At 52.3% G+C, this 21263-nt stretch overlaps 2 protein-coding genes across 2 annotated transcripts; one reads left to right on the forward strand and one right to left on the reverse strand.

Annotated features, from left to right (window-relative positions):
* The first annotated feature begins 370 nt into the window (after nucleotides 1–370).
* Nucleotides 371–4052, forward strand: LOC130255177 (C-type lectin domain family 2 member D-like). Its single transcript, XM_056495581.1, has 6 exons — nucleotides 371–426; nucleotides 1172–1656; nucleotides 2033–2128; nucleotides 2231–2409; nucleotides 2591–2691; nucleotides 2781–4052. The coding sequence occupies exons 2-6, from the start codon at nucleotides 1278–1280 to the stop codon at nucleotides 2893–2895; spliced, it is 870 nt and encodes a 289-aa protein (XP_056351556.1). The 5' UTR covers nucleotides 371–426; nucleotides 1172–1277; the 3' UTR covers nucleotides 2896–4052.
* A 7856-nt stretch (nucleotides 4053–11908) lies between these two features.
* LOC130255173 (early activation antigen CD69-like) lies at nucleotides 11909–14695 on the reverse strand. The gene is made up of 6 exons (XM_056495578.1): nucleotides 14637–14695; nucleotides 13408–13892; nucleotides 12936–13031; nucleotides 12655–12833; nucleotides 12373–12473; nucleotides 11909–12283 (listed from the first exon to the last, which is right to left on the reverse strand). The coding sequence occupies exons 2-6, from the start codon at nucleotides 13784–13786 to the stop codon at nucleotides 12169–12171; spliced, it is 870 nt and encodes a 289-aa protein (XP_056351553.1). The 5' UTR covers nucleotides 13787–13892; nucleotides 14637–14695; the 3' UTR covers nucleotides 11909–12168.
* Nucleotides 14696–21263: the final 6568 nt, after the last annotated feature.

Genomic DNA, 21263 nt, shown 5'->3' on the forward strand with positions numbered 1-21263 from the left:
ACTAGTCGGAAAAGCGTAGTTTTGCACTAAACTCATGTTTTAATGGAAGGAGAATACAACCAAGGAGAACCAAGGAGATGCTCTTCTAGGGGTTTGAATCGAGGGAAGGCGTTCCACGTTACTGATCGTAAGCGTCAAAGACTGACAGACTCCAAGCAGCACAGGGCGACCCCTCACAGCATTCCGCAGGATCTGGCAGCAGAGGCACTAAGACCAGAATGGCTTTCCCCGGAATTCCCCGAGCTCGCCCGCCCGGCACGCTGAATCATCAAAAGCCGCCCCGCCCCCACCTCGGCTTTAAAGGAGGCGGCGGCAGTAGCAGCGCCCAGTGGGTCCGATAGGGACAGAATCGACAGTGTCGGGCGGGCGCGTTGGTGCCGGTCCGGTCGTGCAGCGGCCCCGGAGCTGGGAGCGGCTCCAGCACAGGTACGACCCCGCTCGGTTGTGCCCAGCCCGGGCTCGCTGCGGCCGGAGGGGCCGCGCTGAGGGGAACGGGCCGGTTCTGGCGAGTTCCTTGCGCCGCTTCCCCCGTGTGCCCCTGGCCTGAGCTGGGCAGGGAGCGGCTGCCCGCGGTCTCCTCCTTGCCGCGGATCGCTGGGGACGAGCCGGTGCCGCAGCAGCGATGGCTCATCCCGGTGGCTCTCGGTAGCCCGGAGGTGGCTGCTCCGTGCCCGGCACAGGTTCGGCCGTGGCGCCCCGGGCTCGGCGCCGCTGCTCAGGCGGGAGGTGTCCCTGCCCGGCTCAGGGCTGGCACGGCATGAACTCGAACGAGCCTCAGAGCCCAGAGCGCTGCAGGCGCCGAGGGGAGGCACAAAGCGCCGCATCCTGCCTGCTTCGGGCTCTGGAGGCTCCTTGGCGCTGCCTTCTCGGCCAGGAGCCGCTTCCCGTTGCCGGGCAGGGACCCAAAGCGGCTGTGGCAGCGCTCGGTGTCCCCGGGCTGCGAGCAGCGGGGCAGGGAATGCGGGGACAATGCTGAGCAGCCCGGGGCTGCTGGTTCTTCCTCCCGGGCAGGCGGACTCCGAGGCGCAGCTGTCCTGTCCCCGCAGGCGGCAGCTCGCAGGCGTTGTCAGCGCCTGTCCCGGCACGGAGCTGGGCTGCAGCGGCTGCAGAGCCCGAGGGGCCGGGGCTGCGGGCACCGGAGAGCTCCCGCAGGCTGCGCTTGTCTCCGCAGGTGCTGCCGCAGCGTCCGGGCAGCGGGGACAGCGCGGGACTGAGCTGGCAGCGCCTTCCTGAGCCTCGGTGTCCCGCAGGGCCGGGACCAGCCGGGACCTGTCATCATGTCCCTTTCCATGGGCCATCCCCGTGGGTGTACAGCTGTTCCCGAGGCCGATCTCCGAAAGGCTTTTTCGGCACTCCTGATGTGTCGGGAGCACAGGGCTGTTTGTTTCAAGCAGAGAGATGCCGGCTGTGAGCTGGAGCAGAGTGAATTCTGCTGCATCCATGGGCCTCTGAAGGAGCTCCTGCATCTCCAGGAGGAACGAGCAGCCGGGCTGACTCACTTGCCTGGCACGCAAGAAACAACTTGGGAGCATGCAGTGAGTGAGGCTGTGGAGAATGGAATCTGCAGCAGCGATGGCAGAGTGAGGGAGCCCCTGGATCCCCAGGGCACATCAGCAACCGGCCATGGGCACAGAAGCATCCTCAGAAGATTGGCGGGTGAGTGCAGGGCCACGCCTGTGGCCTCTAGGGAGGGCCAGTGTCACTGGCAAGGACAGGGCTGGCAGGTGTGTGGCTGTTTCCCGATGTGTGGAAGAGGCCTCGTGCTGCGCTCGGCCCCAGCAGTGGCTGGAAGCGGCAGCCGCAGCTGCCCCCAAGGCTGTGCAGCTCTCCTGCTGCAGCCTGTCCCCAGCCCGCTGTCCCTGGCTGTCCCCACAGCTGTGTCCCTGCCTGTGTCCAGGCTCTTGGCTCTCTGGCTGCCAGCTGAGGGAGGAGCAAACAGGCTGAGAGCTCCTCCTGTGCTCCCCGGCCATTGGGGCAGCAGCTTCGAGGGCCGGCTGTGCTTCTGGCAGCCAGCAGCTCTTTCCTGCTCCAGGCAAGAGGTTCAGCTGCCATCCTGGGGTCATCTTGGTGCTGATCCTGCTCCTGGTGCTGGTGCTGGCGTTGGCGGTGGCCTTGGCTGTGCAGTCAGGTAAGGGAGGGGCAGCAGCCTGGGCCCAGCCCCTCGGGGCAGAGCGGGGTCCCTGCTCTCTGCACAGGGCAATCCTCACACCTTCTCCTCTTCCCCCTGCAGCACCACAGGCTCAAGTTCCAACTGCGACTACTCCCGTGGTTCTGGGCTGTCCCCCTCGCTGGGTTGGATACAATGGAGTCTGCTACTACTTCTCCAGGGATTACAAAACCTGGGATGAGGCTCAAGAGCAGTGCTCCGATCTCGGGGCCTCCCTGGCCATTGTCAAGGATGAGGCAATGGTGAGTGAGGGGCTGCGGGCGCTGTGGGGTGGCTGAGGGGAGCCTGGGGGTGCTCCTGGGCCGGGCTGGGTGCTGGTGGGGCTGGGGCTGCAGCCCTGTGCCGGGGCCTTGCAGGGAAGGAGCCCCGGGGCCGTGTCCCCCCGAGGGCCCGGGGCAGCTCCCACTGCTCTCTCCTTGGCAGGATTTGCTCTTCCGCCTCGGCGGGAACGGCGATTACTGGGTGGGGCTGCGCAGATGGGGCGAGCACCTGCAGTGGGGGGACGGCAGCAGCTTCAGCTCCTCGTGAGTACCGGGGAGCCGGGCAGGGCATGGGGGGACAGGGGCACAACGTGTTCCCTGGGAACCAGCGCTGCCTCTGCTCCTCCCTGCAGGGTTCCTGTCCTGGGCAATTCCGAGTGTGTGTACCTGGCTGAGAAGAAATTCAGGAGTGTGATCTGCTCGAATCCGCAGCCGTATCTCTGCAGCAAGCCCCGAGCTCCCCTGTAACAGGGGCTGGAGAAAGGAGCTTCTCCACGCTGGGCAGTCCCAGCTTCACCTCTCAGCCCAGCTCAGGGCTGGCCTTTCTCAGCTGCACCCTGTGCCTTGCACTTGCTCTCAGGGTCACCTCAGTGCCTGTTCATCCCCCTGCCAGCGCTGGGCTGGCTGTTCAAAGGAAAAGTCTCTGCAATCCATCCTGCCAGCCGTGCTAGCTGGAGTGAGGGGATTGCCCTCACTGCACAACAAGCTCTGGTTGAAAAATGGTCTCTCTCTCTGCCTGTGTCTCTGTCTGTCTATCTCTCTGTCTGTCTTTTTGTCTGTTGTGAAGGATCTAACTGCTCTGCTGTGGGAGGAAAGCCAAGGTGGAGCAGGACAAGGAATACTCTCCCTGAGGGGGAAGCAGACACACGATGTGACTGTAACCCCCATCCCTTTGTGTTGCAGTGTGTGAAATAGAGAATTTTTCAGAGAGAGATCAGAGTGCAGGGATTCAATTAAAACCTTTGAACAGATTAATGTATATTAAGCCAGTCATATATGAAACAGAGATGTAAGCTTCTATTTTAAGTATGCATGTAACTTTATATTTATATTATTATTATTTGTATTTTTATATATTAGGTACCTTTTTACTGCCTTAAGAATAAAAGACATAGAATTTAAAGTTAGAAAGAAGTTTTAGCGAGAGCTCAGAAACAAAAATAAATCTCAACAACAAGTCTCAGTGAGAGGTCAAAAACCATATTTTAGACCAAAAAAGAAAAAGTAAGAATAATGTTTACATTTTTCTGATAGAACTGATAAGCTGTATATGCAGATTCTATGTAAACGATTGTATTAAAAAATTGGAATTCTGATAGTTTTAAAAGAAAGGTTTCAGATTTGTGTTTTTAACTCACTGGATAATTTGTAAATAAATCAATGCATTGGGGAGAGACTCTCTCTCTTTCTCTCTTTCTCTTCTCTCACCACCATCATCATCACCCAGAAGAAGACAGCAGCTGCGGCTGCAACTTCGTCCCTCTCGGGGCCTTGAACCAAAACTGCTTCTGCTTCTAATGGGGGCTTCTATTTGGGACTCTATACTGAAAGCTTTTAGTACTGACTCGAACACTTGGGACTCTGTGCCTTTTGAGACTGCTGTGACTTTAAAATAAAAACTTTATAGCAACAGCTGCTGAGCTCTTTGGAAGATTTAAACCCACAAACACCCCGACACTTTGAGCCTTTCCTGATGTGTTCTGTTTCCTGCCCAGGGTGAGGAGGAGAGGGACAGAGAAGGTTTTGCTGGCACCGGGCACCTGGCCAGGCCCAGCCCACCCCAATCATCCCTGCGATAATTCACTCCTATCCCACCATTGCCCGGTCCCACAGCGGGTCTGGATTCACGGGCAGGTGCCTGGAGTGAGAGGAGGCAGCTGGTGCCAGGGGGTGAAATGTCTTTGCTGGGAGCTGGCAGGGAGAGGAGGAGGAGAAAGTGGTGCAGAGTAAAGGGGAGAGAAAGAGGGACAAGGCTGGAGCGGTGGAAAGGGGCGGGGATGGGCGTGGGGCAGGCGGCATTTTGCTTTCCAGCTTTGTGGGAGGAAAGGAAGAACTGTCCAATCCATGCAGGAAAAGTGGGGAGAAACAGCAGGTGCTGGATATCTCCGACAATTGGGATTGATTTCTGTGCCTGAGCTGCCAAGGCCGGCAGACTCCGAGCCCCGCCGGACGCCGCCAGCGCTGTGCTGTGTCTTGCCCTGCCCTGCCCTGGCTCAGCCCGCCTGCCGAGAGCCCCCAGAAGCAACCAGCAACATCCCCGGGGGCTGCTGTTCCTCAATACTTTCTGTGGCATCTGGTACTTTTTCTTCCTGCATTTTTTTCAGGACAGGTGCGATGTAATTGTCTCTGTCTCCCTCTCCCCCTCTCTCCTTGTGCCGCATTCCCAGCGCTCCCTCTCCCTCTCCTCGCAGCCCCTGGCAGAGTGACGCTGCCGTGGGGCCCGTTCCTGTCCCACGGTAACTCCAGCAGCACCTGCATTCCTTCCATGTGGTGGCACCTGGAGCTTGGAGGCTCCTTCAGCACAGGTGCGACCCACGGTGGGTTGTGCCCCAGCCCGGGGCTCACAGTCAGGCACCTGAGTGAAGAATGGTTTCTATGTATGTCCATCTGTCTGCTGCAGAGGATCTGACTGTTCTCCTCTCTGGGAGCCCTAGAGCCTGCCCAAGAGGCAGTAGTTTCTATGCCCTGGAGGAAAACCCGGGTCTCTTTCTTCCCTTAGTTGTGAGAGGACACTAAGGCCATGGAGAAAAATGACTTCTTCCCCACAGCTCTTTGCATTTTTATGTTAATACACCCCAGTTCCGTTTCCCAGGTTGGACCACTTTCCTCCCCACCTCTTTTCCCCTTATATTTATGTTCCCTAAATGTTCTCCCTTTCCTGCTTTCCCATTGGCACCATTTTCCTGCAGTGTCCCACCTCCATTTACCCTATGGGTTCTCTATGCCTGCCCTCACACCATCCCTGAGCCCTCAGCCCATTGGCCCTGATGCTCAGCTCTGCCCCCTTGTTCCCCATATTGAAACCTGGAGCCTGGATTGATTCCAGTCTTTGACCCTGGACCCTTTGCTTTTGTTTGGAATAAACCTGCCCTGTGGAACCCCATACAAAGACCCTTCTTACCTCTCCTTTGTTTCTTGCCAGAATTATCCAGAGCGTGTGTTTTCTTACCCCTGAGTGACCCTGTGCCACCAAAGTGACTCTTTCCTACTGGAGACGCTTCCTGGGGGTTGTGGCATCTCACCATCACAGTGCCTGCAGCAACCATGTATGGCCAGGAAAGAAATGATAACCAGGGCTAGAGGGGCCCTGCCTCTAGCCAGGGAGAGGCACAGGAAAACTGGGTCTTTTGGACAGTGTGGATCCAATGGTCTGGCACATGAGAGCCACAAAAACATGAGGCCTTAGCTGATACTGGTGCACAGGGTCAGCTAATGACACAGGGGCATGTGGGGCCAGAACCTGTTTCCATAGCCGAGGTGCTGGGGGGAATTGCAGGAATTTACTCTACTGGAGGCTGAGGTGAGCCTGACTGGGAAGGAGTGGCAGAAACATCCAATTGTGACTGGCCCAGGGGCTCCATGTATTCTAGGCATAGACTTCCTCTGGAATGGCTACTACAAAGACCCAAAGGGACTCAGGTGGGCTTTTGGAATAGCTGCTGTAGAGGCAGAGGGCATTAAGCAGTTGAACACCTTGCCTGGATTATCAGAAAACCCATCTGCAGTGGGACTCCTGAAGGTGACAGAGCAACAGGTGCCAATTTCCACCTTGCCAGGCACCGCCGGCAGTACCGGACAGATGGAGATGCTGTGATCCCCATCCACAAGATGATCCGTGAGCTGGAGATCCAAGGGGTGCTCAGTAAAGCCCACTCACCCTTCAACAGCCCCATCTGGGCTGTGCACGAGTCTGGTGGAGAATGGAGACTGTGGACTATTCTGCCGTGAATGAAGTGACTCCAGCGCTGAGCGCTGCCGTGCCGGACACGCTGGAACTCTGCACGAGCTGGAGTCCAAGGCAGCAAGGTGCCACCACTGACACTGCCAATGCGTTTTTCTCCATTCCTCTGGCAGCACAGTGCAGGCCACACTGCCCCAAACCCACCAAGGCAAGCGCTACGTGCTGACCATGGTGGAAGCCACCACGGGATGGTTGGAGACCTTCCCTGTGCCTCACCCCTCTGCTCAGAACACCATCCTGGAACTGGAAAAGCAAGTGCTCTGGAGACATGGCACCCCTGAGAGAATCAAAGGAGAAAATGGGGCTCATTTCAACAATAACCTTATAAACACCCTGTCTAGGGAACACAGCACTGAGTGGATGTACCACATTCCCTACCATGCACCAGGGGCTGGGGAAGTTGAACTCAATGTTCAATGGCCTGATTAAAACCACCTTGAGGGCACTGGTGGGGAGACTTTCAAGAACTGGGAGATTTATCTACCAAAGGCCACATGGTTTGTGAACACTCGAGGTTCCACTAACTAAGCAGGGCCTGCCCAATCCTAGCCCTTGGGAACACCAGCTGGAGATCAGGTTCCAGTGGTAGACATCAGAGGTATGCTAGAAAAAACTGTTTGGGTGAATTCTGCCTCCAGCAAAGACAATCCTGTCCATGGAGTTGTCCTCACTCAGGGACCAGGTTGCACCTGGTGGGTGATGCAAAAGGATGGAGAGACCTGATGCATGCCCCAAGGACACCTTGTTTTGATACTGTGCCTGTATCTGTAACTGCATGTATGTATATAATTTAAAGGTTTTAATTTGATGTAGCGTGTTGGTAGGGGAAAAAATTCAGGGTGGATAATATTGGGGGTTGGATTTGTTTTTTCCTTTTCTCACTGTCTCTGGATTTTTTCCCATATACATGCTAAGTAGCACTGATGGCTTGTGACAGGGGGAGGGGGAGACTCCCTGTTTCTTTTTTCAGAGTTTCTGTCGGGAGTTGCTGGGACTCACTCGTTTTTGGCTCTGAGAGGAGGAAGGCCACTGGAAAACCTCAATCCCTCATCCCAACACTGGGGGCTGCCTCTTCTGGTGCTGGGCCCTGCACCCTGCCAGGACACTCTCCTGCTTCAGCCTGCCAGCTCCAACCATCCTGTTACTGGGTTCCTCTCCTGTTTGTTGTTAACTACATAGTTGTTGGTGTGTTGTTTGCCTTGCTATATATTTTTATATATATAAATATATATATACTAGTAAAGAACTGTTACTCAAATCCCCTATTTTCGCCTGAGAGCCCCTTAATTCCTAAATTATACTTAAAAAACCATTACAATAATAATAACATAGTAATAATAATAATAATAATAGTAATAATAATAATAATAATAATAATAATATAATACATTATAATAATAATAATAATATAATACATAAGTATATATAATAATATAAATACTATTATTGTAACAATAATATAATCATATAATATAATAATATTAAGATTATTATATATTAATATATAATATGCTATACATAATACACTATATAAATAATAATAACTAATAATTATATAATTCAGAGGAAGGGATTTATTAGCCCCATTTCAAGGGAAGGCCCTGCTCTTCCCTGGCACACACCTGTTTTTTCAAAGCAGGACACTGCCCCACCCTGTTTTCCCCTCACCCTGTCTCCCACAGTCACACACCCTCCCTGTTCCCTCTTCCCTAATAACAATGTCTCTTATCCCATCCCTGTGCCCTTTAAGATACAGTTGCAGATTTTTTCTTCCTACCTCTTGATTTTAAGTATTCTTTAATCCAAACAGAGTAACCCATCTACAGCACCTCCCTCCATGAACCTGCACCAGCTGCAGGGAAAGTTGAACTGTGCAACAGAGTACTTAGGACTGCCCTGGAGGCACTTGGTGGAGGGACATTCAAGACTTGGGAAATGAACTCAGCAAAGGCCACCTGGATGCTCAATACCCCAGGGTCCATCCATGGAGCTGCTCCTGCCCAGTCTGAACCCTTGCACACAGTGCATGGAGATAAAGTCCCTGTGGTACACATGAAAGGCATTTTAGGAAAGACTGTTTGGATTAGTCCCATGCCAGGCAAAGACAAACCCAGCTGTGGGATTGTCTTTGCTCAGGGACCTGGTTCCACTTGGTGGGTGATGCAGAGAGATGGAGAAACCCATTGTGTACCACAGGGAAACCTAATCTGAAGTGAGAACTGAGTGTAAGGTTTCACTGTGGAGTCTAAAGAGGATTTTGATTTGGGTATGATGCAGATGGTGATAGAACAAGGGGTGGATAATGTCTTGGGTTTCAATACAGGATGTGACTAAAAGTGTGTATTCTATCACCATCTGTTAAAAACCAGATGGGAAAGTGTTCTTTATCTCTTCCACATCCCATCCTTGCTCCAGGGAGATATCTTCTGTTAATGGGCCATTCAGTCCCATATGAGAGGGAAAAACGGGAATGTCAGAGACACCCACACACACCTCAACCCCCCACCCAAATCCCACAGACCACCCCCACATTCCCCCCAAGAGAGCCCCTCCAAATCCCACACACACCTGGTCTGGGTTCTTACAGTAACACACGGGAACAGCTTCTGGAAACGGGATGGGAACAAGGGGCAGGTGTAGGAATGTGTGCCCATTTGACTGCCAGCCCAGGAATCAGCCTGTCTGGGGCCAGGCCATGGCAAAGTGTGTCCTTAACCACTGCCAGGGCTCTGGGCTCCAGCTGGAGCTGAGGAGCAAAGGGATTAGTGCAGGCAGGAGAACATCCCATGCTGTGTTACTCCTGTCAGGTGTGGATCTCTGCTGGGAATAGAGCCTCTCCTTCAGCCAACGCTCCCAGATGGAATTCACAAGGGTTCGAGGCTGGGAAGTGAAGAGCAAAGCTGCTGTGAAGGGAAAGCTCAGTTCCTTCAGAGAAATCACCTGGGGCACTGGAACACTGGCACAGATAGGAATCAGAAAGGGAGAGATCTCCAGTAGAGGCTTTGTGGATTTTTTGGGAAAAGGAGTGCAGATAGCCAATGGGTGCAGGGATGGTAATCTAAGTTAGTTCAGAGGAGATTTCCCTTTTTTGAATTGGTGAGGGTTATTAAAGTTACATGCAGTTATAAGGGCGAAATAGTTACAGTTTTGGAATATATTCTTGTTTAATGCAGCTATCGTCCATGCTGCATAATCACAGCAGCCATACTTAACTATCATATGATGTGTGAATTTGCTCCTGTTCCTAGATGATACTGCTCTCCCTGTAAGGGAGCTGGGAAATTTGTGATCGTTCTCATGTCCATCACACCTGATGCCATCCCCAGTTTTTCCCACTGTAATGATGATTCTGGACGTCTCTGAGTGTACAAACTGGCCAACCTGACTGTCCCTCCGTGCATCCCTTTTAGTGACAGCAGTCGGTGTCCATTCCTGGTGTGGTTTTTTGATTATTTTATCTTACACCATTCTCTCTATTTTATTCCCTTCACACTTCCCAGCCCTTCCTGTCCCACTTTTTACCCGGCCCCGCCACCCCCTGGGCTCTCATTGCAGCTCTTAGTCGTGGGGCAGCGACCACAGCTGGTGCAGTGCTTTGAGAACATTTCACACGTGTCTCTCTCTATTCCATTCCCGTCATTCCTCCCAGCCTTTCCTGCTGCTCTTTCAGCATCTCTGCCGCGCTGACGGTCCCTTGGTGCAGCTCTTTTTGGTGATACTTTGGCAGCAGCCACTGCTGGTGCAGTGTTATTAGACCATTTTATAATCTCCCCAGGAATTTCATTCCCTTCACATTTCCCAGCCTTTCCCGTGACTCTTTTTAACCAGCACCGCCGCTCCGTTGTGGCTCGGCACTGCTCCATTAGTGACAGCGGGCAGAGGAGACCCGGCAGTGCAGCTTTTGATTCTGTTTGTTTTATTCTCCCGATCCCATTGCAGCAGCAGCCCAGCTGTCCCTCGGTGCAGCTCTTGCAGTGACAAGGGGCCGTCTGGCCAGGCGGGCTGAGCCAGGGCAGGGCAGGGCAAGACACAGCGCAGCGCTGGCGGCGTCCGGCGGGGCTCGGAGTCTGCCGGCCTTGGCAGCTCAGGCACAGAAATCAATCCCAATTGTCGGAGATATCCAGCACCTGCTGTTTCTCCCCTCTTTTCCTGGATGCATTTCACAGTTTTCTGTTTCCTCCCTCAGAGCTGGAAAGCAAAATGCCCGCCTGCCCCATGCCCATCCCCGCCCCTTTCCACCGCTCCAGCCTTGTCCCTCTTTCTCTCCCCTTTACTCTGCACCACTTTCTCCTCCTCCTCTCCCTGCCAGCTCCCAGCAAAGACATTTCACCCCCTGGCACCAGCTGCCTCCTCTCACTCCAGGCACCTGCCCGTGAATCCAGACCCGCTGTGGGACCGGGCAATGGTGGGATAGGAGTGAATTATCGCAGGGATGATTGGGGTGGGCTGGGCCTGGCCAGGTGCCCGATGCCACCAAAACCTTCTCTGTCCCTCTCCTCCTCACCCTGGGCAGGAAACAGAACACATCAGGGAATGCTCGAGGTGTCGAGACGTTTGAGGGTTTGAATCTTCCAAAGAGCTCAGCAGTTGTTCGTTGCTATAAAGTTGTTTATTTTAAACGCACATCAGTCTCAAAAGGCACAGAGAGTCCTGAATATTCAATTCAGTACCAAAAGCTTTCAGCATAGAGTCCCAAATAGAAGTAAAGCCCCCATTAGAAGCAGAAGCAGTTCTGTGGTGCAAGGCCCTGGGAGGGACGAAATTGCAGCCGCAGCTCCTGTCTTCTTCTGGGTGATAATGATGGTGGTGGTGAGGAGAAAGAAGGTGGAGAGAGAGAGAGAGTCTCTCCCCAATGCATTGATTCTTATTTACAAATTATCCAGTGAGTTAAAAGCATGGATTGGAAACATTCCTTTTAAAACTACCAGAATTCCAGTTATTTATTAGAATTGTTTACATATAAACTGCATATATAATTTATCTGTCCTATCTGGAAAATGTAGCATTATTTTTTACTATATTTTATTATGTCTAAAATATGTTTTCTGAGCACTCACTGAGACTAGTTTTTGAGACATATTTTTGTTTCTGAGCTCTCACTAAAACTTTTTTAACACTAAATTCTATGTCTTTTATTCTTAAGGCAGTAAAAAGTTTCCTAATATATAATAATAATAATACAAATAATAATAATATAAATATAAAGTTACATGCATACTTAAAATAGCAGCTTACATCTCTGTTTCATATAAGACTGGCTTAATATACATTAATCTGTTCAAAGGTTTTAATTGAATCCCTGCACTCTAATCTCTCTCTGAAGAATTCTCTATTTCACACACTGCAACACAAAGGGATGGGAGTTACAGTCACATCGTGTGTCTGCTTCCCCCTCAGGGAGAGTATTCCTTGTCCTGCTCCACCTTGGCTTTCCTCCCACAGCAGAGCAGTTCGATCCTTCACAACAGACAAAAAGACAGACAGAGAGATAGACAGACAGACAGAGACACAGGCAGAGAGAGAGACCATTTTTCAACCAGAGCTTGTTGTGCACTGAGGGCAATCCCCTCACTCCAGCTAGCACGGCTGGCAGGATGGATTGCACAGACTTTTCCTTTGAACAGCCAGCCCAGCGCTGGCAGGGGGATGAACAGGCACTGAGGTGACCCTGAGAGCAAGTGCAAGGCACAGGGTGCAGCTGAGAAAGGCCAGCCCTGAGCTGGGCTGAGAGGTGAAGCTGGGACTGCCCAGCGTGGAGAAGCTCCTTTCTCCAGCCCCTGTTACAGGGGAGCTCGGGGCTTGCTGCAGAGATACGGCTGCGGATTCGAGCAGATCACACTCCTGAATTTCTCCTCAGCCAGGTACACACACTCGGAATTGCCCAGGACAGGAACCCTGCAGGGAGGAGCAGAGGCAGCGCTGGTTCCCAGGGAACACGTTGTGCCCCTGTCCCCCCATGCCCTGCCCGGCTCCCCGGTACTCACGAGGAGCTGAAGCTGCTGCCGTCCCCCCACTGCAGGTGCTCGCCCCATCTGCGCAGCCCCACCCAGTAATCGCCGTTCCCGCCGAGGCGGAAGAGCAAATCCTGCCAAGGAGAGAGCAGTGGGAGCTGCCCCGGGCCCTCGGGGGGACACGGCCCCGGGGCTCCTTCCCTGCAAGGCCCCGGCACAGGGCTGCAGCCCCAGCCCCACCAGCACCCAGCCCGGCCCAGGAGCACCCCCAGGCTCCCCTCAGCCACCCCACAGCGCCCGCAGCCCCTCACTCACCATTGCCTCATCCTTGACAATGGCCAGGGAGGCCCCGAGATCGGAGCACCGCTCTTGAGCCTCATCCCAGGTTTTGTAATCCCTGGAGAAGTAGTAGCAGACTCCATTGTATCCAACCCAGCGAGGGGGACAGCCCAGAACCACGGGAGTAGTCGCAGTTGGAACTTGAGCCTGTGGTGCTGCAGGGGGAAGAGGAGAAGGTGTGAGGATTGCCCTGTGCAGGGAGCAGGGACCCCGCTCTGCCCCGAGGGGCTGGGCCCAGGCTGCTGCCCCTCCCTTACCTGACTGCACAGCCAAGGCCACCGCCAACGCCAGCACCAGCACCAGGAGCAGGATCAGCACCAAGGGGAGCACGGGATGGCAGCTGAACCTCTTGCCTGGAGCAGGAAAGAGCTGCTGGCTGCCAGAAGCACAGCCGGCCCTCGAAGCTGCTGCCCCAATGGCCGGGGAGCACAGGAGGAGCTCTCAGCCTGTTTGCTCCTCCCTCAGCTGGCAGCCAGAGAGCCAAGAGCCTGGACACAGGCAGGGACACAGCTGTGGGGACAGCCAGGGACAGCGGGCTGGGGACAGGCTGCAGCAGGAGAGCTGCACAGCCTTGGGGGCAGCTGCGGCTGCCGCTTCCAGCCACTGCTGGGGCCGAGCGCAGCACGAGGCCTCTTCCACACATCGGGAAACAGCCACACACCTGCCAGCCCTGTCCTTGCCAGTGACACTGGCCCTCCCTAGAGGCCACAGGCGTGGCCCTGCACTCACCCGCCAATCTTCTGAGGATGCTTCTGTGCCCATGGCCGGTTGCTGATGTGCCCTGGGGATCCAGGGGCTCCCTCACTCTGCCATCGCTGCTGCAGATTCCATTCTTCACATCTTCACTCACTGCATGCTCACGAGTCGTTTCTTGCGTGCCAGGCAAGTGAGTCAGCCCGGGTGCACGTTTCTCCTGGAGATGCAGGAGCTCCTTCAGAGGCCCATGGATGGAGCAGAATTCACTCTGCTCCAGCTCACAGCCGGAATCTCTCTGCTCGCAACAAACAGCCCCTTGCTCCTGACACATCAGGAGTGCCGAAAAAGCCTTTCGGAGATCGGCCTCGGGAACAGCTGTACACCCACGGGGATGGCCCATTGAAAGGGACATGATGACAGGTCCCGGCTGGTCCCGGCCCTGCGGGACACCGAGGCTCAGGAAGGCGCTGCCAGCTCAGTCCCGCGCTGTCCCCGCTGCCCGGACGCTGCGGCAGCACCTGCGGAGACAAGCGCAGCCTGCGGGAGCTCTCCGGTGCCCGCAGCCCCGGCCCCTCGGGCTCTGCAGCCGCTGCAGCCCAGCTCCGTGCCGGGACAGGCGCTGACAACGCCTGCGAGCTGCCGCCTGCGGGGACAGGACAGCTGCGCCTCGGAGTCCGCCTGCCCGGGAGGAAGAACCAGCAGCCCCGGGCTGCTCAGCATTGTCCCCGCATTCCCTGCCCCGCTGCTCGCAGCCCGGGGACACCGAGCGCTGCCACAGCCGCTTTGGGTCCCTGCCCGGCAACGGGAAGCGGCTCCTGGCCGAGAAGGCGGCGCCAAGGAGCCCCAGAGCCCGAAGCAGGCAGGATGCGGCGCTTTGTGCCTCCACTCGGCGCCTGCAGCGCTCTGGGCTCTGAGGCTCGTTCAAGTTCATGCCGTGCCAGCCCTGAGCCGGGCAGGGACACCTCCCGCCTGAGCAGCGGCGCCGAGCCCGGGGCGCCACGGCCGAACCTGTGGCGGGCACGGAGCAGCCACCTCCGGGCTACCGAGAGCCACCGGGATGAGCCATCGCTGCTGCGGCACCGGCTCGTCCCCAGCGATCCGCGGCAAGGAGGAGACCGCGGGCAGCCGCTCCCTGCCCAGCTCAGGCCAGGGGCACACGGGGGAAGCGGCGCAAGGAACTCGCCAGAACCGGCCCGTTCCCCTCAGCGCGGCCCCTCCGGCCGCAGCGAGCCCGGGCTGGGCACAACCGAGCGGGGTCGTACCTGTGCTGGAGCCGCTCCCAGCTCCGGGTCCGCCTGCACGGACCGGCACCAACGCAGCCGCCCTACATGCCAATTCGGTTCTGAAATTCTAGCGAAGGCCGCTGCCGCCGCCACTCTTTAAAGCCGATGTTGGGCGGAGCGGCTTTCGGGCCTTTGGACCATTCAGCGTGCGGGGCAGGAGGTGAGGCGGAGCTCGGCAGCGGAGAGTTTGTGATCGTCAATAGGACACCACAGCGAAAAATCACCAAACCCTTAAGCTGGTGAACAGCGTTAGCCACAGCAGAAGCTGCTTCTGGGCGTTCTCGGCCGTCTGCCGGAGTCTGCCCGCCTTTGACACTTAAGAGCAGTAAAATGGAGCGCTTTCCTCAATTTCAACCCATAGAAAAGCACCATAAATGTACTCTCCTTAAATTTAAACATGAAATTAATGGAAATCACCATTTCCTGCCTAGTGAAACACCAAAAACCGTGACAAAGTGTGTTTCGTTCACTTGAGACCCTTCAAATCCTACGTGAAGGGGAATCCTCCCTAGCTCAAAGACGATTCGTTTACGAAGACTTTTTTTTACAGCAGTTTTTTTATGGATTTGATGTCACAGTGATTAGCTGCACGGGAGAATGGAAATCTGATCACTATGCTAAAACATTCTTTTCAGATTAAGAGTTTTTTATATAATTAGTATTGAGCACTATATTAATTTATGAGGCACACTTCAAGGATTATAACAGTTTAAACAAAAGTTTATTTTTGAGAATAGAGGGGGTTTTTTCTTTGTCTTCTTTCCTGGGGAACAGTAGGGCTTTTCTTACTATTTAAACATAGGGGTATACAGTAATTTGAATATCTGCTCACTTTAGCCGTAATGCCTTTGCTCATATTTAAAGTTAGAACAGTTATATTCACTCCATAATATTGTTATGTGTTATCGGGAAACAAGAGGGTTTTTTTCCTTTTTTTCCTACAGCATAAAAAAAGAGAAATTTCAGGGTATGACTTTCCTCTTTTCCTTATTTGGGACTAGACTTTTTTTTTTTTTTTTTTAGTTTGACCTTGGTGTTGTTTTAATGTTTTTGTGCATATCATTTTCTTGGTTTTCTTTTTTTTACTCTAGGGGAGAGAACAAAGTACCTGCAGAGTTTTATTCTGCGCATTGAAAAGGTAAATACTTTTCCCGGGCAGCAGATTATTCAGTTCTGGATCTCTTCCAGGCTGACGCTGGGAGTTATTTTAAGATACAGTTTCTAAGGCCATGCTTTGCTGAGCTAGGGTTGTAAGGGTTCAGCCAGAAAGCAGTGACTAATTTCTTGTTTGCATTCCATTCACTAGGAATATTCGGCTCAGCCTTGCCTCCCCAGCCCAGGACCATGGCCGGCAGGACTGCCCCAGCCCCAGCCAGGCGAGTTCTCTTCTGAGAGGCTGGAAATGAAAGAGCTTTTCCAGCATTTTTTTGTCTTTACATGTGTGTTTCACAAAGATGCATAAACTTTCTTCTTGGTATAATAATGTGTCGATCCTAAAAATCCGTCATTGATTGATCCTTGCCAGATACAAGGGAGAATGTCCAGATCTCTGCAGGTAAAAATTTCAGGAGCAGAATTTCAGAGCAGTGCCACCTAAGCCAGACAGTGCCAAACTTGGGAATTGCACTGGGATCATTGTTCAAACAGTAGATCCGGGAGTGAGAGGAAACGGAAATGCTGCCTTGCCTAAAACTGATTCTAAAAGTGAAAGTGACAATATTCCATTGCCTAGAAATTAGATGGAATCCTGACCCAGATAAGGGTTTTGATTCCTCAAAGGGGCAATTTCTTGCTATGCCTGTGAGATATGGTAGAAATGATCATAATCCACAATAGGAGGACTTCTATCATTATGACACCAAAGAACTCAGAAAAGATATAAAGGAGAATGGCATGGATTCTCCTTATTTTCAGAACACAATAAAAACTATTTGTAATTCCTATGATCTCACTCCTGCAGATTGTTGTAATGTGGCTTCCCTGATTTTAAACAATTCTCAATATCTCTTGTGGGACTTGGAGTGGAGAAAGCCTCTCTACAGACCCAGAGAAAGTTGTGCTGGCAGTGCCAATGCTCAGCTCACAGTTGCTCAGTTCTCTGGGATTCACCGTGTGACAAGCGCCAGGATCAGGCTGTGCTGCCCAGAGCTGCCTTAGGAGATGTCAAGAACGCTGTGAGAAAGGCTTTAGGTGCTGTAGAGCCAGCTGGTGGCTGTGCTTTCTGCACAGCAATGCAAGGTGAGACTGAAGCTTACAGTGCTGTGCTGGGGTGACTTTGTGCTGTTGAATTGTATCCCCATTGGTCTGTTTAGCCCAGAAATAAGTTTTGTACCTTTAAGGCTGGATTTGAGAGTGATGGGGAGGGAAGGAGGAGCAGTGGAATGTCTGAGGGGGTTGTTTTCAAAACCTAGAGACAGGAGTTTCATTGCTTCCTCTCCTGGACTGTGTCGCTGTGGTGGAGAGAGGGAGAGAGCTCTCCTCTGCTTTTGGTAAGTTTTTTTGCTAACTGAAGCCGAGAAGTTCCCTGGACAATTTTTTTTCTGTTTTTTTCCTGGAATTATTTGAACCTGCTCTGCACTGGGAACCCGGGGAAGCACTGGGAGCTTGGAGCTGTGGCCAGCAGGGCCTGGCCTGGGCAGTGGCATTTTCCAGAGTTGGAGGGACTGAGAACAGACTGAGCCGAGCTGCCACTGACAGGAGAGAGACTTTCTGAATTTGTCATCTCTTCAGAGCAGCGAGAGGTTTTGCTGTTGGGTATTATTAATTTATTTGTGCTGGGCAGTGCTTTGCCTGTTGAATAAACAATTTTTTCCTCTTTTTTTTCCATTTCTCTGGCGAAATTCCTTCTCGGACCAGTTGGGGGAAGGGCCGCTTGGGTTTGCTTCCTAGTTTTGGGGGAAGGGAGGCGGGAGGCATTTGGAGGTTTTTCCCAAATTTTCCCTAAACCAGGACATTAAAATATCAGCAGTAACTGTCTTAAGGAATTGAGGTAATATTTTCTTAAACATTTATGCATGGATGACATCAATGCAAAAACAAGGAAAAAAGAAAGTACTAAATAACTGAACGAATTGGTTCCATCTTATCTCTACATTAAAGTAACTGCATCTTGTAGCCTAAAGGAACAGATTTTAACAGGAGTTAGCGTGATGCAAACTTCACATTCCTCATCCTTATATCAAAAGAATTGCGTCTTACAATTCGCCTAACTCCAGTTTAAGGGACTTGTTGACATTATTTCTAAGTGCTTTCCTCCTGCCAGAAGGCCGCTCTCTGCCGCCCCGCTCCGCCTCCCACCCAGCCCGGCACGCAGAGCGCTCAGAAGAGCCAAAAGCCGCTCCGCCCCACCTCGGCTGGGAACTGCGGCAGCAGCGGCCGCGCCCCGTGGCTCTGGCCTCTCTTGGCGTCTCACCAGGCGGGAGCACTGGACGGGCACATCTTGAATCCTCAGTCCCCGCAGAAGTTGCTTCTGGGGGCTCTGGACACTCGCGCGTCCGGCGGTCTGCGGGAGCGTGCCCGCCTTTGACCCTCCAGATCAGTACAGTGGAGAGCTTTCCCTCAATTCAAACCCATAGAACAGCTCCACAAATATATTCTCTTTCCATTTAGCATGAAACTCTGATTTCCCGCCTAGTGAGACACCAAAGATCATGACAAAGGTTTGTTTTCCTTCAACTGAGACTCTTCAAATCGTAGACGAAGAGTGTCCTCCCCAGTTCAAACACAATTACCGAAAAGAAGATTTTCTCCTTCATTTAAAATCCCTTTTCTTCTCATAATCCTTTTTTTTTTTTTTTCCCCTGAGTGGCTGTTGGGCACTGGTGAGTGACTGGTGTCACTTCTCCCTCCTCACGGGTCACAGCCGGGGCTGCTGCACGCTGCCGAGTGCTGGGGAGTTTCCTCCCAGTCCCCTCGCAGTTTCCCTCTGCCTGGCAAGCACCGGCACGGATGGGGAGAGCACTGCCAAGGAACTGCGAGCCCTGCACCTTCCCAGTGCTCCTCATCCCCCTCCCAGTGGGGGACATGCTGGAGCTCCAGGACGAGCTGGACTCCAAGGCAGCAAAGTGGCACCACCACTGACATTGCCATTGCATTTTTCTCCGCTCCCCTGGCAGCAGAGTGCAGGACTCAGTTTGCTTTCACCTGGAGGGGCCTGCAGCACACCTGGAACCGGTTCCTGGCCTAGACCCAGCCTGGCCGCTGCTGCCGCCCTTTAAAGCCGGGGTGGGGAGGGGCGGCTTTTGGCCCTTTGGCCCTTTCAGCGTGCGGGGCAGGAGGGCAGGCGGAGCGAGGCGGGGGAGGGGATCCAGAGGAAACCACCTGGAAATAATGTCAACAAGTCGCGTAAGATGGAATGATAAGAACTATCAGATACGAGTCCATTGATATGGAGATGAGAAATGTGAAGTTTGCATGATGATAATGTCTGTTAAACTCAGTTTCTTTAAACTACAAGATGCAGCTATTTTATTATAGAGATAGGATGGAACCAATTAGTTTAGCTCTTCAGTACTTTCTTTTTTCCTTGTTTTTGCATTGATGTCATCCATGCATAAATGTTTACGAAAATGTTACCTCAATTCCTTAAGATAGTTACTGCTGATATTTTAATGTCCTGGTTTAGGGAAAATTTGGGAAAACACCTCTAAGAGGTGCCGCCCCCCCACCCTCCCGAAGGAAACCCAAGCGGCCCCTCCCCCAACCAGTTCAGGAAGAAATATCGCCAGAAAAGTGGAAAAAAATTATTTATTCAACAGGCAAAGCACTGCCCAGCACAAATAAAGGAACAACACTGAAAAGCAAAACCTCTCGCTGCTCTGAAGAGATGACAAATTCAGAAAGTCTCTCTCCTGTCAGTGGCAGCTCGGCTCAGTCTGTTCTCAGTCCCTCCAGCTCTGGAAAATGCCACTGCCCAGGCCAGGCCCTGCTGGCCACAGCTCCAAGCTCCTGGTGCTTCCCCGGGTTCCTAGTGCAGAGCAGGTTCAAATAATTCCAGGAAAAAAAAACAGAAAAAAAATTGTCCAGGGAACTTCTCGGCTTCAGTTAGCAAAAAAACTTATCAAAAGCAGAGGAGAGCTCTCTCCCTCTCTCCACCACAGCGACACAGTCGAGGAGAGGAAGCAATGAAACTCCTGTCTCTAGGTTTTGAAAACAACCCCCTCAGACATTCCACTGCTTCTTCTTCTCCTTTCTTCACTCTCCAATCCAGCCTTAAAGACAGAAAATTTATTTCTGGGCTAGACAGACCAATGGGGATACAATTCAACAGCACAAAGTCACCCCAGCAGAGCACTGTAAGCTTCAGTCTCACCTTGCATTGCTGTGGAGAAAGCACAGCCACCAGCTGGCTCTACAGCACCTAAAGCCTTTCTCACAGCGTTCTTGACATCTCCTAAGGCAGCTCTGGGCAGCACAGCCTGATCCTGGCGCTTGTCACACGGTGAATCCCAGAAAACTGAGCAACTGTGAGCTGAGCATTGGCACTGCCAGCACAACTTTCTCTGGGTCTGTAGAGAGGCTTTCTCCACTCCAAGTGCCACAGGAGATATTGAGAATTGGTGAAAATCAGGGAAGCCACATTATGACAATCTGGGGGAAGGAGGTCATAGGAATTACAAATACTTTTTATCATGTTATCAAAATAAGAAGCCAGGCCATTCTCCTTTATAGCTTGTCTGAGTTCTTTGATGTTATGATGAGAGAGGGCCTCCTGTTTTGCATTACATTTATTTTTATCATGAGAGGAATGTTACATTTGTCTTTGCAAATAAATTATGGATCTGTTGGTAGATAAAGTTAGTACCTACAGATAAAAGAAACAATGGGAGGGATTGCACTGATTGATGAATGGAAAAAGAGATTTGCCTTTACAAACAAACTGTAGGTTTGCTGGTAAATGAAATTGGGTAACAGAAGATGAAAGAAGCAACTATGGGGAAAACTATGAATTCTATAAGAATTAAAATTTAAAAGGAAGGGTTATACATTAGAGGGGAATCTCAGGTGCCAGGTGTTCCGGGAAGTCTGTGCCTCTCGAATACCTCAGCCAATGGGGAAAGAGAGAGGGAAAAGCGGCCGGGAAATTGGGATAAAAGGAGGCTGCGTCCTCCAAGAATTTGAGAGATCCCAGGGGAATGCCCCACGGCCTCTCCCTTTATTCGAATAAAGCAAAAAGGACTCCTCTGTCTCCTTTTTGGACATAAACCTCTGGTGCTGGTGAATTAATTTTCCTTACAATCATATCTCACAGGCATAGCAAGAAACTGCCTCTTTAAGGAATCAAAACCTTTATCTGGCTCAAGATCTTCTCTCATTTCTGACCAATCAGGTAAACGCTGTGGAGTATTGTCACTTCCCTTTTTTGAATCAGTTTTAGGCAAGGCAGCGTTCCCGTTTGCTCTCACTCCCGGATCTTCTCTTTGAGCAATGATCCCAGGCTGTGCCCCAGGTTTGGCATTGTCTGGCATAATGGCACATGTGGCACTGCTGTTCCTTCCTGCAAAAAACAAACAAACAAAAAAAACCAACAAAAAACCCCCAAACAAACAAACAAAAAAACGAAACCAGAAAAGCTCTTTCATTTCCAGCCTCTCAAAAAGTAACTCT

Source organism: Oenanthe melanoleuca, chromosome 6 (assembly GCF_029582105.1).
Source record: "Oenanthe melanoleuca isolate GR-GAL-2019-014 chromosome 6, OMel1.0, whole genome shotgun sequence".
Taxonomy (NCBI): domain Eukaryota; kingdom Metazoa; phylum Chordata; class Aves; order Passeriformes; family Muscicapidae; genus Oenanthe; species Oenanthe melanoleuca.